The sequence below is a fragment of the Globicephala melas genome, chromosome 8, assembly GCF_963455315.2.
Source record: "Globicephala melas chromosome 8, mGloMel1.2, whole genome shotgun sequence".
Taxonomy (NCBI): domain Eukaryota; kingdom Metazoa; phylum Chordata; class Mammalia; order Artiodactyla; family Delphinidae; genus Globicephala; species Globicephala melas.
Genome location: NC_083321.1, coordinates 2,924,031 through 2,937,975, shown reverse-complemented (window position 1 = coordinate 2,937,975; position 13,945 = coordinate 2,924,031). Strand labels below are relative to the sequence as shown.

The 13,945-nt window shown below is 57.0% G+C and overlaps 1 protein-coding gene across 15 annotated transcripts in view; it reads right to left on the bottom strand.

The window, feature by feature from the left end:
- The window catches only part of SHANK2 (SH3 and multiple ankyrin repeat domains 2), a 548,430-nt gene that overhangs the window by 255,985 nt on the left and 278,500 nt on the right, over positions 1 to 13,945 (bottom strand). For all 15 annotated transcript variants that reach the window (XM_060302789.1, XM_070046075.1, XM_060302792.1 and 12 more), the window contains 2 exons: positions 10,421 to 10,590; positions 5,499 to 5,612 (listed from right to left, as the gene is read on the bottom strand). In XM_060302789.1, the coding sequence (XP_060158772.1) occupies positions 5,499 to 5,612; positions 10,421 to 10,590 (284 nt within the window). The remainder of the gene's footprint in view (positions 1 to 5,498; positions 5,613 to 10,420; positions 10,591 to 13,945) is intronic.

The window sequence follows — 13,945 nt, the reverse complement described above, 5'->3', positions numbered from 1 at the left end:
AAGAGCCCAGACTCTCTGGCCTCCCAGCTGAAGGGGAGGCTGCAGTCGTGGCCCGCAGAAGCCCAGCCCCCCCCCCCCCCCTTTGCTGACACCAGACTGGCCTTGGCATTGCCGTCCTCCCGCAGCCCTGCCCAGGCCCGGCAAGTCACGCGAGCACACCCATCCCCCAGCGGCAGAGAATGGTTCTACACGTGACCCAAGTCAACCTAATCAGGGCCAGTCCTGGGACATCTGCAGAAGAGGCAGGGGAGACCCGATTTCCCTCTCTCCCAGCCCCTCTCTGTCTCTGCTGGACCTGGATCTAGCCCAGGTTTCCCAGGGGCCAGCCTGAGAGGTGAGCCGGCCAGAGAGTAAAGCCTCCAGGCGTGCAGGATGCCTCTGCCCAGCCCAGCCCAGCCCCCGGCGTAGCCCTTGAGCCCCCGGGCTGGACCCAGGCTGCGGGCCTGATGGGCTGGAAGGGAGGACCTCAGGGCATGCTGCCGCCGGACACACTCCTGGGAGGACCTGGGCCGGGGCTGCTGGGCCCCATGTCCACTCACCATCCCACCCCCAAACTCGAGGCGGCCTGAAGATGGCAACTGAGAGTTTTGGGGTGAACCCTGCAGTGGGGTAAAGGGAGGTCTCTGGTGGGCCTTGGGGTGTCCAGCGGGGGAGGCTCCAGAAGGCGGCCCAGAGCAGCCCCCCGGCTTAGGGGTTGCGGGAGACCCTGGGCTTCACTCAACACCTTCCGGGGGTGGGTCACGGGGGCACGCTGTGCTGAAGGTGAAGGCCCGCCGTGGCCTTGGGCATCGCTCCCACCAGGTCACGGCACCTGAAACCAAAGATGCGCCGGATTCCCGTCCACTGGGTGCGAGGAAACATATGCTCAAACAGCCGTCTGAGCTTCAGGGACCGTTTGGATTCCGGGTGGGGCTCAAAGAGCAGGGATCTCGCCATCAGCAGAGGGGCCCCCGATGGGCTGGGCATCCCACCGTGCTGTGGAGAAGGACCTGAACCATGGCCCCAGCTCCCTCCTAAGGGTGAGCGAGACTGTGCAGGTGTTTGCAGTAGTGGGGCAGGGGGGTGGGCCAGGACAACTTTCACGTAGACACAGAACTGGTATGAAGACCTGAGCACCTCACCAACGCCAAGGGCGACTAGATGGAATTGCTATTTCCTATCAGCTTTTCGCTCCTCCCGCAGCTCTGGTGGAGGAGGGTGGCCTCATGGATCTCAAGAGCCGGCCAGTCCTCTCTGTGGGCACCTTGGTGGTGGTCACCTATGGAACGCAGGGGGAGGGGCTGTTAGACCAGGACCCACTGGGTTGGGTGGAGGTGGGACAAGTAAGCATGATGAGGACCCCCTCCTGCTGTCCAGGGTACCACATGCCCTCAGAGAGCATCGAGGCGGCTGGTACCGCACCACTGTTATTGGGGCACCAACTCTGTAGATACCCATGATAAACATGCGATGGGCGTGCGGGGAGGGGCGTGTATGTAATTAACTGTCCATTTCCTCCAAACGTCCACCCTCCACGCACACACTGTAACATCGTCGCCCGTGGCACCTTGCTGTCAATTCTCTGGGCTGACGCACGCAAAGAGGTGAGTTTTTATAAACTGGGACTCACCTCCGTCTCTCCTGCACAGAAACAAAAAATCCTACAACTACGCTCCTTCCCCCTGACCCTGTGCACACCACCTTCACGTCCTTCCCAGGTGAAGAAACCTATGCAGAGCCGCTGAGTCACCCGTGCCAGCTGGGAGGCAGTGGAACTGAGAAAGAGCCTGGGCCGGCCCTGAGTCCCCATCACTCCGGGAGGACGCGCGCCAGGAGTCATCAGTGGTGGTGGGACTCCAGGAACCCACGCCGGGCGCTCCGTAGGGAGGCTGACCGGATGTGGGGCCAGGACAGAGCACAGAGCGCTAGAAGTTCTCAGCACCCGGCCTGGTGCTGAGATGTGGGTGCTTGTGTGTACCTCACGGGCTTACTTCCTGCCCTGCTTATTCCACGGGCCGGATGAGGCTTTCCACGGAGGAATGCCTGTTGCAAACACACGTGGTCCTGAGAAATCAGAACCAAGGTTAAATGAGCGAGTGCATCACTTGCTAAATAAATGACCACCACGCTCTTCACGGAACCGAGTGGAGCTCATTATCAACGAATCAGCCAATGATCAGGAGCCGCCGTTCCCGTCTGCTCTTGGCTACCCTTGACCTCTGACCTGGTCAGCAGGCGGCGAGAGAGCAGGTCCCACTCACAGGCGTAAAGTACCCCGAGCAGGTTTCTCCATCCTGCTGGTCCTTCCGGGAATCATTCACCGGTCATGCAGTGCACGTGAGTGACATCTGTCAGCTCAATGTTCACTTTACAGTCTGTCAAAGTGGTCCTCCGCCAAAGACAAAGCGTCTCAGGGCTCAAGCCAGCCAACTCTGTACGGAAAGAGCTTGCCGCGTGGAAACATTTAAAAAATATTTTCTGCCATCTTCTGGATTCTATGTATATTCAACACAGTTTGCAACATTAAAAAAACAGGCGCTATAAAAAGTGCTAATTGTGAAAGCAAAGAATGGAGAAATTGGACTTCATTTAAAAAATTTAAAAACCTTGTTAAAAGACACAGCAATGAAAAGGCTAAGTCACAGGCTGGGAGGGATATGTGCAACATATATCTAAGCAAGCGCTGATAAGCAGACTCTGTAAAGGACTCCTACAAGACAGCCCAATTAGAAATGGACAGAAGATTGGAACCAATACTTCTCAAGAGAAGCTATACGTGAGGTAAGAAAGCACACGGAAAGGTGTTTAATAACAGTAGTCATCAGAAAAGTGCACATTATACCCGCAGTAAGAGATTCTCCACCCCCTTTGAGAATGGCTGAAATTAAACAGACTGGCGTTACCAAATGTCACTGAGAAGTGGAGCCACCGGAGTGCGCACACGCTGGGGGTGGGAGTACAAGAAGGCACGGCGGTTTGGACAACTGTTTGGTAGTTCCTTATAAAATTAAACACACTCCTACCTTGTGACCCAGTGGTTCCGCACCTCGGTGTTTCTCCAAGAGAAAGGAAAACACGTCTGGAGAAAGACTCGCACAAACATGTTCATAGCAGCTTAAGTGACGAGCCCAGACTGAGAAGCAATGGAAACACCCATCCCCAGGAGCATGAATAAACATACTGGGGTATAAACATACAGCCGAACACTCTCCTTCGACAGCAAAAGTGTACAGCCCGGCAGTAGCATTCAGCTGCGTGGAAGACACCGGGCTCAGGAGCACGTGCTGTAGGTTCCAGCTCTTGAAATTCAACAGCACAGGCTACACTGATCTCTGCTGACAAACTGAAACCGAGCAGGACCCTGTGGGGACTCCCTGGAGACAGAACCCCCCACCCCCCACCCCTCGTGTAGCTTTGCCTCTTGTTCGTAGAAAAGCTTCAGCTTCCCAGGCCCTCCCCGAGTTCCAAAGAGCAAATGCAATCAGAGACATGCAACACCAGAGGGAAACAGTCGAGCAAGACAAAATAATAATAGTTTAGCCGTAAAACAAAGTCAAAGACCTTTGGTTCCTCCTCAGGGGCTACAGATGATATCCTGAGTCATGTCCTTGAGTTGTTGTGCAGATACTAAAATGCCCACCAGGTGAAGGAAGTTAATTGCAAGCTGACCGCCAGCACGTAGACCCCAGACTGAAGGGAACCAGAAGGTTGACGACTGAGATTCCTGAACCATCACCCTGTTACCTCACCACCAATCGATCGGCGAACCGTGCACGAGCCGATCACGTACCCCATGACTCTCTCGCTCAGACTCTCTTTCAAAACCCTTCCCTGAGAGCCTTCGGGGCGTTCGGGGCTTTTGCACATGAGCTGCCCATTCTCCCTGCCGGCCTCACGTCGGCCACGTGCAGTGAACACTGGCCTCTTCCTTCACCACAACCTGGTATTAGTAGATTGGCTGCACGGCGGGTGAATGAACCCAACTTCGGTTCGGTAACAAAATCAGAACTGTGGTTGCCTCCTGTTGGGAGGTGGGTGACTGCAAAGTGGCCTGAGAGACCTTTCTGGGGTGATGGACAGGTTTCACCTCTTAACTGCAGTTGGAGACGCAGGAGGAGACGTTTGTCAAAATGCACTGAACTCTTCTGCAACCTGCGCGTTTCTTACCGCACGTAAACCATCCCTTCACAACAGACGATAGTAAGTCATGATCTCAGAAAGCCCAAGGCAAACGGAACCCAATAGGAACCACCTGGACTCTCCCCCACCCTAAAATCCAGCTCGAATCCCATCTCCTTTGCACTGTTCTCTCCCTCCACCTCCACTCCACCCCGGGTCGCAGCGGTGCCTCCCTCCTCTGGCCAGTAATCCACACCATAAGCAGGGTTACCGTGTTCTTATTCACCACCCTTAGTAGACAGAGGATGGTGCCCCCGCAAAAGATGCCCATGTTCGAATCCCCCGTGCCTGTGAGTACATGACCTTACAAGGCAAGAGGGAATTAAGCTTTCTAATTAGTTTAGCCTGACCTGGGTCCTCCAGGTGGGGCCAATCTGACCACATGAGACCTAAAAACTGGAGGGAGAGGAGGCAAAAGGGAGAGTCAGAGAGACGCGGCCTAAGACCCGGCCCACGACTGCAGGCTTTGAGGACAGAGGAGGGGCCCCCAGCCGAGGGATGCTGTGACCTCCAGAACCTGGAAAAGGCACAGGAATGAACTGTTCCCCAGAGGTTCCGGAAAGGAACACAGCCCAACTGGCACCATGATGAGACTGCCCAAGGGCGCAGCAAAGCCATCGGCCACAAAGCGAACGTGGCCACTTCTGACACATGCACCATGGGTCTGGGATTCTACCAGAAGCCAGCAGGGCACGCGTAGACCAGGCTCTTAGGAGAACCTAGTGCTCTGTGTGTCTCCACCTCTCCTATTTGTTTCTCATACCGTTTTATATAAGTGGTTTCCTCCTACCATTTCAATCAATCCAATCTTTTGGCAATCGCTTTCAGGACAAGCGCCAGCAGGGGCTGTGTCTGGGAGTTCTGCGAGGGGCTGCAGTGATGTGCCTCAGACCTGCTTCGAGCACAGGCCTGTTTCGAGCAGTTTTCACTGAGACAGCAAACCTCGAGTCCTCGGGGAGGGCCCGGCAGGGGCCGGCGGGGAAACGCCAAGCTGCCTGTTTATGATGTCGGCGTGAGAGATCGATAAAGCAGTTTCAAGCATTTACTCTCCCCGCAAAGCCCTTTTCCGACGGCTAGAAGGCACGCTCCGTTTCCTGGCACACGCATAGACCAGCGTTTGAACGCAAAGCTTCCAGGACGCCCTGCAACCGATTTCTGGTTTGGACAAAGCCCAGTGGGATGGCGTCCACCGCTCGGAGGATCAGAGAAGCCCTCCGTCCGAAACTCAGCCTTTCTCGGGAACCGCACACCTGCCCGTACCTACCGCGCGCTCTATGTCAGCAACGACGCCGACCCCAGGCCGGACAGAGGTGGACGGACGAGGGTGGGGTCTGCCTTACCTGCCTGGCTCTCCTTGGGCTTGCACTGGACCTCCTCCACACACTCGGCTGGGAACCATCCGATGTGGCCGCGGGCGCTGCCTTCCCAGAAGCCCCCTTCGCCGATGCTCAGAACTAGAGACAGATGGGGAAAGGGGGAGGGGTTAGTGGGCGGGGCTTGGAGGGCGTGGGGTGTGGATGCAGGGAGGAGGGGCCGGCAGCTCTGGTCTATTTGCTGGCTGACCGTGCCTCCCTTCAGCCGTAGACCAGGGGCCTGGCAAAGTGTCCCTCGGAGGGGGCACTGCAGAGCCTCTGAGCCCCCAGGTCCCCTCTGCCCGTTAGGCCTGGGGGAGAGGATGTAAGCGCCAGGCATCCTGGTGTCCTCGTATCTCACAGCACTCGGCGTGTGGCCACTGTGTCCCGTCTCTCAGGTCCCAGCTGAGACGGGAGAGTGGGACCTCCGAGACCCCACCATCAGTTATTTCAGGTGTCAAAGTCGGGGGACAGGCCACCCTGATGAAGAGACGCAACCATGAGGTCGTGTCGGCCCCTCTGGAGCTGGGGGGAGGAGAGGCCAAGAGTCCAGGCCCACAGGACCTTCGAAATTCGTTTGAGAACAGAGAATTCACAGCAGGAGACAGGGAAGCAGCCTGCTTGGCAGCTACAAGATACTACCTGGGCTTGAAGTGCAAGGGCAGCCTGGTCGACGCCCCACGGGCAGTCCCGGGCTTCTGGCTGGCTTATCAATGAAGAACCTGAGGGTTATGTTGGTGCCGCAAGCAGCAGGGGGCCACTGCACAGTGAAAATGCAAAGTCAAGGGTCATGGGACAGACACAGCTGCCCCGCCTGCAGGGCTGAGGGCGCTGGGTCTCCCCCTTCCTTGGCTCAGTGCTGGGCGCACAGAGGGCCTCACAGACGCCCACTGGGGGGACGAAGCGTATTCCTTTTTAAACTGGACCGATGCTGAGCGTGGGTGAGCAACGCAAACCCACAGACACGAGGTCCCACGTGCTGCCCAGGCACTGCTTGGACAAGTATTTTGGTTGTAAGGGTCAGGCTGGCAGGGGTGAGGCAGGGGAGGGTCTCTGTCTCTTAGGCCTGTGATGCTGGGCTGGGGGCACACCTCCACCCCAAAGCCCTGGCTCCCTCAGAGTGTATCTGTGCAGTGGGAGGTTAGTATAATCTCTGCACATCTTAACCTTCTGTAAATTACTCAGGACCCCCAGGCACCAGAACTGGGGAGAAGAGATCATGGCCACAGGAATGTCTCCTTCCATCCCTCCTCTTAATCTCAAAGGCCAGGTAAGGACACCCGGACCTGTGAGTTTTGAAGGTGAACAGCACAGAGTACCTCAGCTTTAGACGTCTTTGCCTAATAATTTGAAGAAACGGCCTAAAGGGAACAGACAGGCAACCTCCCCGAGGACCATTAAGATCATAATCGCGTGAACCATTTTCTACAAAAATCAGCGCTGGCCCCTTACGCTCAGCGCAGCCCAGCTCACGGGGATGTACACCACGGCAGCCCAACGGAACCCAGATGTGACAGGGTCGTCTCGAGGCGCTGCCCTGGATGGCGAGCGGAGGACAGGGACCTGCCCGGGCGCTGTCCAGCTACTGCAGCGGCCTGGCTGACCGCCACGGGTCCACGTAGAAACTCGTGGTGGGGACCGTGCATCTGCCTCTCGTCTCTCCAGGCAACGTCAAGGCCACACCCTTGGGCACAGCCAGGTGACGCCGGCACCAAGCCGACTGCAGGCGTGAGCGACTCAGAGAGACAAAGGGGGCTGGGCTTGCAGTCCAGACAAACTAGACCGGAATCCCCGTCCCCAGGTAGGCAGCTGTGGGAGCCTTGCCCCAAGTTACCATGTAACTTAGACAGGAGTCTTTTACGGGCTGGATCCTGTCCCTAATATTCCTCTGTTGGAGTCCTGACTCCCAGCAGCTGAGACTGTGACTGTGCTTGGAGATGGGGTCCTTAAAAGTTACAGTGGAGTCCAAATTCCATCCGGGCGGCGCCCAGTCCTTCAGCAGCCCAGAGACCATGTAAGGACAGGCTGCCCAGTCTCACAGCACAGTCAGGGCACCGAGGCAGCCATGGAGCTCCTCCTCGCCACGACCTGAACTGAGCCCCTGTGTGGGCTGCATGGTGTCCTCTCCAAACCCCTATGTGGCAGTCCTAACTCCCAGAACCTCAGAATGTGGCTGTGTTTGAAGATAGGGATCTTTACAGAGGTGATTAAGGTAAAATGAGGTCACTAGGGTGGGCCCTAATCCCACAGGACTGGGGTCCTTATAAGAAGAGGAGGTCAGGACACAGACACACACAGAGGGGCGACCCCGTGAGGACACAGGGAGGAGACGGCCGTCTACAGGCCGAGGAGAGAGGCCTCAGGAGGACCAGCCCTGCCCACACCTAGATCTCGGATTCCAGCCTCCAGGACTGGAGACAGTAAATCCTGAGGTTTATACTGCCCAGTCTGGGGAGCCTTGCTACAGCGGCCCGTGCTGATACACACAATGGGATCTGACACCTTCGGCCCACAGTTGCTATGAGGTTTACAAGGAAAGACGTGTGACGTCCCCAAGCGGGGTGCCTGGTAAACAGCATGTGCTAACACGTCTCCACCTGTATCTCCTCTGTTATCATCTCTGATGTGTGGACGAGGACACACGGCCCCCAGATATGAGGTGACCGGTAACTGGGTCACCGGGAAGGCTCCCCAGGCCCTTCCCAGCCCAGCCCGAAGCCTGCCACGGGCCTGGGGGTGACAGCAAGGTGGACGGATGGACACACGGGGGACGAAAGCCCAGGGGTGCGGGCTCAGCAGATTTCAGAGCTGGGCTGGGCAGCGAGACCCGGTGCTCTTTGGTGTTTGGTATTAAAATTCCAAACTGCAGGTCATGTGAGTGCTTGTATTTATAATTTGAATGTTTATAATTTAAAAGTTAACAAAAATACTGTGTTAAACTACATAGGGACAATCAGGGACTTACGGGTATGATGCTCAAAGACCCCACTGGACCCCACCCCAGGAGGCAGCTATAAACCCTGAATATGATGCCAAATGGTACAGGACGCGGACAGAAGTAGACGGGCCTGGTGGGATGCATGCTTGCCCCGGGGGAGAGGGGAACAGAGCTGGATAGCGAAGTCCCTTCTCCACGGCTTGTAGCCTGGACTAAGTATGGTCCCCACAGCAGGGCTGGCAGAGGAGGGGCACATGAGGAAAAAGCTGCGTCCTGAGTGGCCTAAAGAACCAGAAGGATGGAGCCAGGAAACCAGGCACCCTGAAGAGAGTCGGGGTGTCCTCACAAGGGAAACAGCCAGGGAGGGGTGGCCAACTCAGGGCACCCACCTCTCTGAAAAGATGCAGAGCAGCTCCGCTCAAGTCGGGGCCTGAGCTGTCACCCAGGCAACCCTCCCAAAAGAAAGAAAGAATGAACTGAAGCCATAATCTCCACAACTTAACACCCTGATGTCCAAAACGCAACAGAAGATGACCGGACACGCAAAGACCCAACAGGATGGGGCCCGTCCTCCAGAGGAGAGAAAACCACGTGAGCCTGACCCCAAAATGACCCTCATGGTGGGACGACAGACGGGGATTTTAGAGGGACGATGACACCCGTCTACGATGTTGTAAAACAGCAATGCACATCCAAAGAGTGAAAATGTCAACAGAGCAATAGGAAGTCTTGGCAAACAGAGAGAAACTATAAGAAAATACACGTGGAAACCCTAGAATTTAAACGTGTCATTTCTGAAATGAAAAAATTCACAAGACGGACTTAGCAGTGAAGGGGGCATTTCAAAGGAAAGAGCGAGTGAACCTGAAAATAGACCAACAGAAACGACCTATGGTTAAAAAAAAAAATGATGGGAATAAAATAAACAGAGCCCCTGGGACCTGCTGTTGCCACCAGATGGTCGAGTTTCCGTGCAGCTGGACTACCAAGAAGGAGTTGCAAGAGAGAGAACGGGTCTCCAGCTGTCCTCGGAAACTTGTAAAACCCAGGGGGTGTCGGCTAGATTACTGCGCGGTACGGAGGAAGGAGCAGGGCGTCACCAGCTCAGGGCCAGATGGATTTGAACCTGACCGGCTGACCCCTAAGGGGCACACTTTCTTGCCCCTGCCATGCATCTTCCGAACGCTGTCCTGCAGCGACAGGGCCAGGCATGGTGTGCCCTTTCCTGTTCCGCCTGGTGAGCTCAGCGACCCCCATGGGGCCTGCAGCCCACACCTGTCACTTCTCCACCCTCCTCGTGTGGCCTCCAGCGCCACAGCGCTCCTCTACAGCCGCTGCCAACCTCCTGCACATGCCTGCACTAAACCCGTCTTCCCTAAGGGCCGCATACACCTCATCTTCCTGCTCAGAAACCGTCGCTGGCTCCCATCGCTGGTACTGCCCCTGGTCTAACTCCTGGCATGCACGGCGGCCCTCAAGGCTTTTCACCCACATTTCCCAGGATTCTGCTTTGGGCATCCTTCCCTATAACCCGGTGGATCTCCTCCCTTGGAATGTCACAGGCCCCCAGGCTGAACCATCCACCTGGATGCCCCTCCCTGAGCCCCGAGACGCGTCTGAGTCCGACCTGTGCTTGGCCGCATCCCAGCACCACCTCCCACCTCCTCCTGAGGCCCTGGGAGGTTTTCCAGACGCAGAAGAGCTGCCCGTCGCCGCCCTCGCCTGCCCCCCCCCTGCTTTTCTCTGCAGTGGACTCCCGTCCCAGATAGTCACGTGTTGCCCTTCCCAATGGACATTAGAGTCACCGCGGCCATGAGCACCACTGTACTCCCCGTTCTGCCCTCCCAGGGCTCCGTATTTTCCACGGGGGCCCCGCAGAAGCAATGCCCTGGACACCGACACCCCAACGGGGATAAACTGAGGCTGAGGGGCCCCAGCCTGACCCCGCCCTGAATGCAGAATGGAGACTGACCTTTGACCCTGTCGCCACGGTGAAGGGGGATCTCGCCATCGACCTGGGGCTGGTATGGCTTGACGACAACGAAGAGCCTGCCGGGGACCGCGCTGTACAGCTTCCGCTTGGGCCCCGGGTACTCGAAGGCCGAGAGCGCATCCTTGTTGGCGCCTGGCAGGAAAGCCGGACTGCAGGTGAGAGGCGGGCAGAGACAGAGAGGGAGGGTCACGGCCTGAGACAGAGCAGGGTACACTCCAGACCCTTGGCCCATCTGTTCATAACAAACGCTGAGCCCTGAGCAGTCACATTGGAGCTCCTGATTCTAGACGTGCCTGGAGATGTGAAAAGGCCCCGGGGGGCAGCATCAGTGCTTAAAAGACTCAGGTAATTCTGGCAGTTCTACTTCTGGGCAGGTACCCCAGAGAAGTGAAAGCACGGCCTCAAACAGATATTTGCACACCCACGTGCACAGCAGCATTATTCTCAAAAGATGGAAACGACCCAAGTCTCCACTGATGGATGAACGGATACCCCAAATGTGGTCCATCCACACAATGGAATATTATTCAGCCTTAAAGAGGGAGGTGACAACATGAATGAAATTTGAGGACGTTATGCTAAATAAAGGAAGACGGTCACAGAAGGACAGATAATGAGTGATTCCACTCAGGGCAGGTACCTGGTGTACTGAAATTCATAAGCAGGATGGTGGGGGCCAGGGGCTGGCGGAGGGGGAGGGGAGTTTGCCTTTAATGGGGACAGAGCGTCAGTTTAGGAAGGTGGGGAAGATGGAGATGGACGGCGGGGATGGTCGCGCGACAACACGAATGTACTTGACGCCACTGAGCTGCACACGTAGAAATGGGTAAGATGGTAAATTTTACGTGCATGTTTCAATTTAAGAAAAACTCCAGTGGAGGCAGCAATTAAGGGAGGCCCTGGGTCTCTGCCACGTTATCAGACTCTCACTGTGAGCGCCAGCCACACCATGTGAGGAAACACCCAGAACCTACTGGCGAAAGCCCTCATTATCGCGGTGCAGGCAGCCCACGCCCAGCTGCCCTGGTGACATTTCACAAGTGGGACTTTCATTCTTTCCTGTCTTATGTGACTATATCACAGAGCGTGCGTTTCTAGGCCAACTTCCCTGCCTGTCAGTGAACGTGGACATCTAACTCAACAGGGCCCAACGGTGGGATATAAGAGAGACAGAGAGACACAGAGAGAGACAGAGAGAGAGAGAGAAGCACGTGTTCCCAGAGAAATGTGCAAAGTAGTTTTCCGTGACGACATCCCCATGTCATTGTGACGGTTGATGGGTGACCCGGGTGACTCCTTCTGGAGAGAAGACAGCACGTTCTTTTTTTTTTTTTTGAGGTACGCGGGCCTCTCACTGCTGTGGCCTCTCCCGTTGCGGAGCACAGGCTCCGGACGCGCAGGCTCAGCGGCCATGGCTCACGGGCCCAGCCGCTCCGCGGCATGTGGGATCTTCCTGGACTGGGGCATGAACCCGTGTCCCCTGCATCGGCAGGCGGACTCTCAACCGCTGCGCCACCAGGGAAGCCTGAGAGCATGTTCTTATCACTCATAATCTGGAGGAGTCCTACTGAGCTCTCCTCCCGTGATGGGGTCTTTAGAAAAAACCCAGGCACGTGGATGAACCTGGGCAGGGATTCGGGGCGACGCTCCAGAGCCCCTGGTCAGAAAGACAAGAGAAGCCTTCACGGCCGGCTGGTGTCGCCCAAGAGGACAACCCGCCACGGGGAAGAGGAATATTAATAATACTTGGGGAAGGTTCCCGAGTCAGGGAGCCACATCCGAGTCTCGGGAGGGGGGCCACTCATGGCACAAATTCACGGCCGTGAAGGGTGGGGTCCCCAACTATGGTTCTCCTTTCAAACTACAGACGCCGTGGCCTGGGAGCCCACACAGGGAGCTTGAGATTCCTGCAAGGAAGACGTTCTCACCTTTAGGTGTGAAACAGGCTTGCGGGGAATATTCTAGAATATGCTGTGACCGTTCACGTTCGGGATTTAACGCGAACCCCCCATGTTCCTTTTGTGTCGTGCTTTCCCCGCGCTGGCACCCCTGATAGATACGTAGGGTCTGCTCTACGCTTGTAAGAATCCGTGGAAGCGTGACTGTGCTGTATTTTTCATGCTTCTCACTTTTTCGCTCATGGCGATGAGCTGGCCACAGGAACCCATGTCTACACGCGGGACGTGCTCAGTTTACACCCTAATTTATGCTAGTCGGGTGAGAAGGATCGACCGTCAGAGCTGCCTGCCCGACCCCAAAGCCCAGAGCTCTCCCTAAACCACACGGGGCAGAGGGTGGGCATGTGACCTTTCCCAGGTGCTCGCCTGGGCTCAGAGACACAGAGAGTGGACAAGCTCTCCTGTCCCCAGGGACGCCCCCTCTCCGGCCTCCTCGACCCCAGCCTTCCCTGACCAAGTTGAAGCCACAGACGGAGGTCAGAGCATCCTGGGAAACAGGTGCCCCTGTCAGCTCTGGCATCACAGGCAGCCCTGCCCGGTGGCCTTCCTGTCCCTCCCCACTTCCTTCTCCCCACCAGCCGGCTACAGATCGGCGTGCACAGATGGGAAAATCCACCATCCTCTGGATGGATATCACTGATCCCCAAACACCCCGGGAGCCCAGAACTGCGACGCCTGCACGAGCCAGGTTGTGTGACCGCCTCTGGTCCAGAGGTGACAGTTGGCAAGTGGCAAGGCAGCTGACGCACAGAGAGGGAGGACTATCTGGGCCACCTGCCTGTGGCGGAAAAGACCCGGGAAAAGTAGAGCGGCCCTCAGCGTTCCCGCCTGCGACGACGTCCCGCCCGCCTTCTGCATCGGGAAGAAGACCCAGCCATTCAATGTGCCTCACCTCAGCCTCACTCGGAGCTCGGGGGCGGGGGGGGGGGGGGAGACAGCGCCTTTGCCACAGGGGCTGAACATCATCAGGGGTCTCCTCTCTGGCTCCCAGGCCAGGGGACAGCGAGTCCTGGTAACCAAGGGCACTCGGTCCCTCGGCAATAGGGAAGTGTCCCTCGGGGCCACTCCACCTGGACTCAAGGGTTCAGAAGAGGCTTAGGGTCAGCAGAGGGCAGGCGCTCCAGGGGGGCACCCCATACCGGCCTCAGAAGGCCTCCTCTCCCCAGACCTCCACAAACAGTGCCTGGATCTGCCCCGATGCACCTGCCACATCTGCACTGAGCGATGGCCGGGTGGGGCCCCCCACACGGGGCTGCTAGGAGGATCAGTGGGGGAAAACAGACGAAGCTCCCCCTCTCTGCCCCCCGCCGGCTCTGTCACTGAAGCTTTGATGGAAGTTAGCACCTCTGCATCTGACCATCACCCAGGCTGGCCTGGGAGCCATGCAACACAGGGTTATATCTACACCATCTCCATGCCCCCATCCCTGGTTGCGGGTGCAGTAGGGGGTGCTCGGAAGTGCCTGATGCGTTAAACCCCAGTCAGAAACTGCAGGTTGTCCTACCAAGGAGGTCACAAATGGGCCGCATGGACACCCCTGGACAGG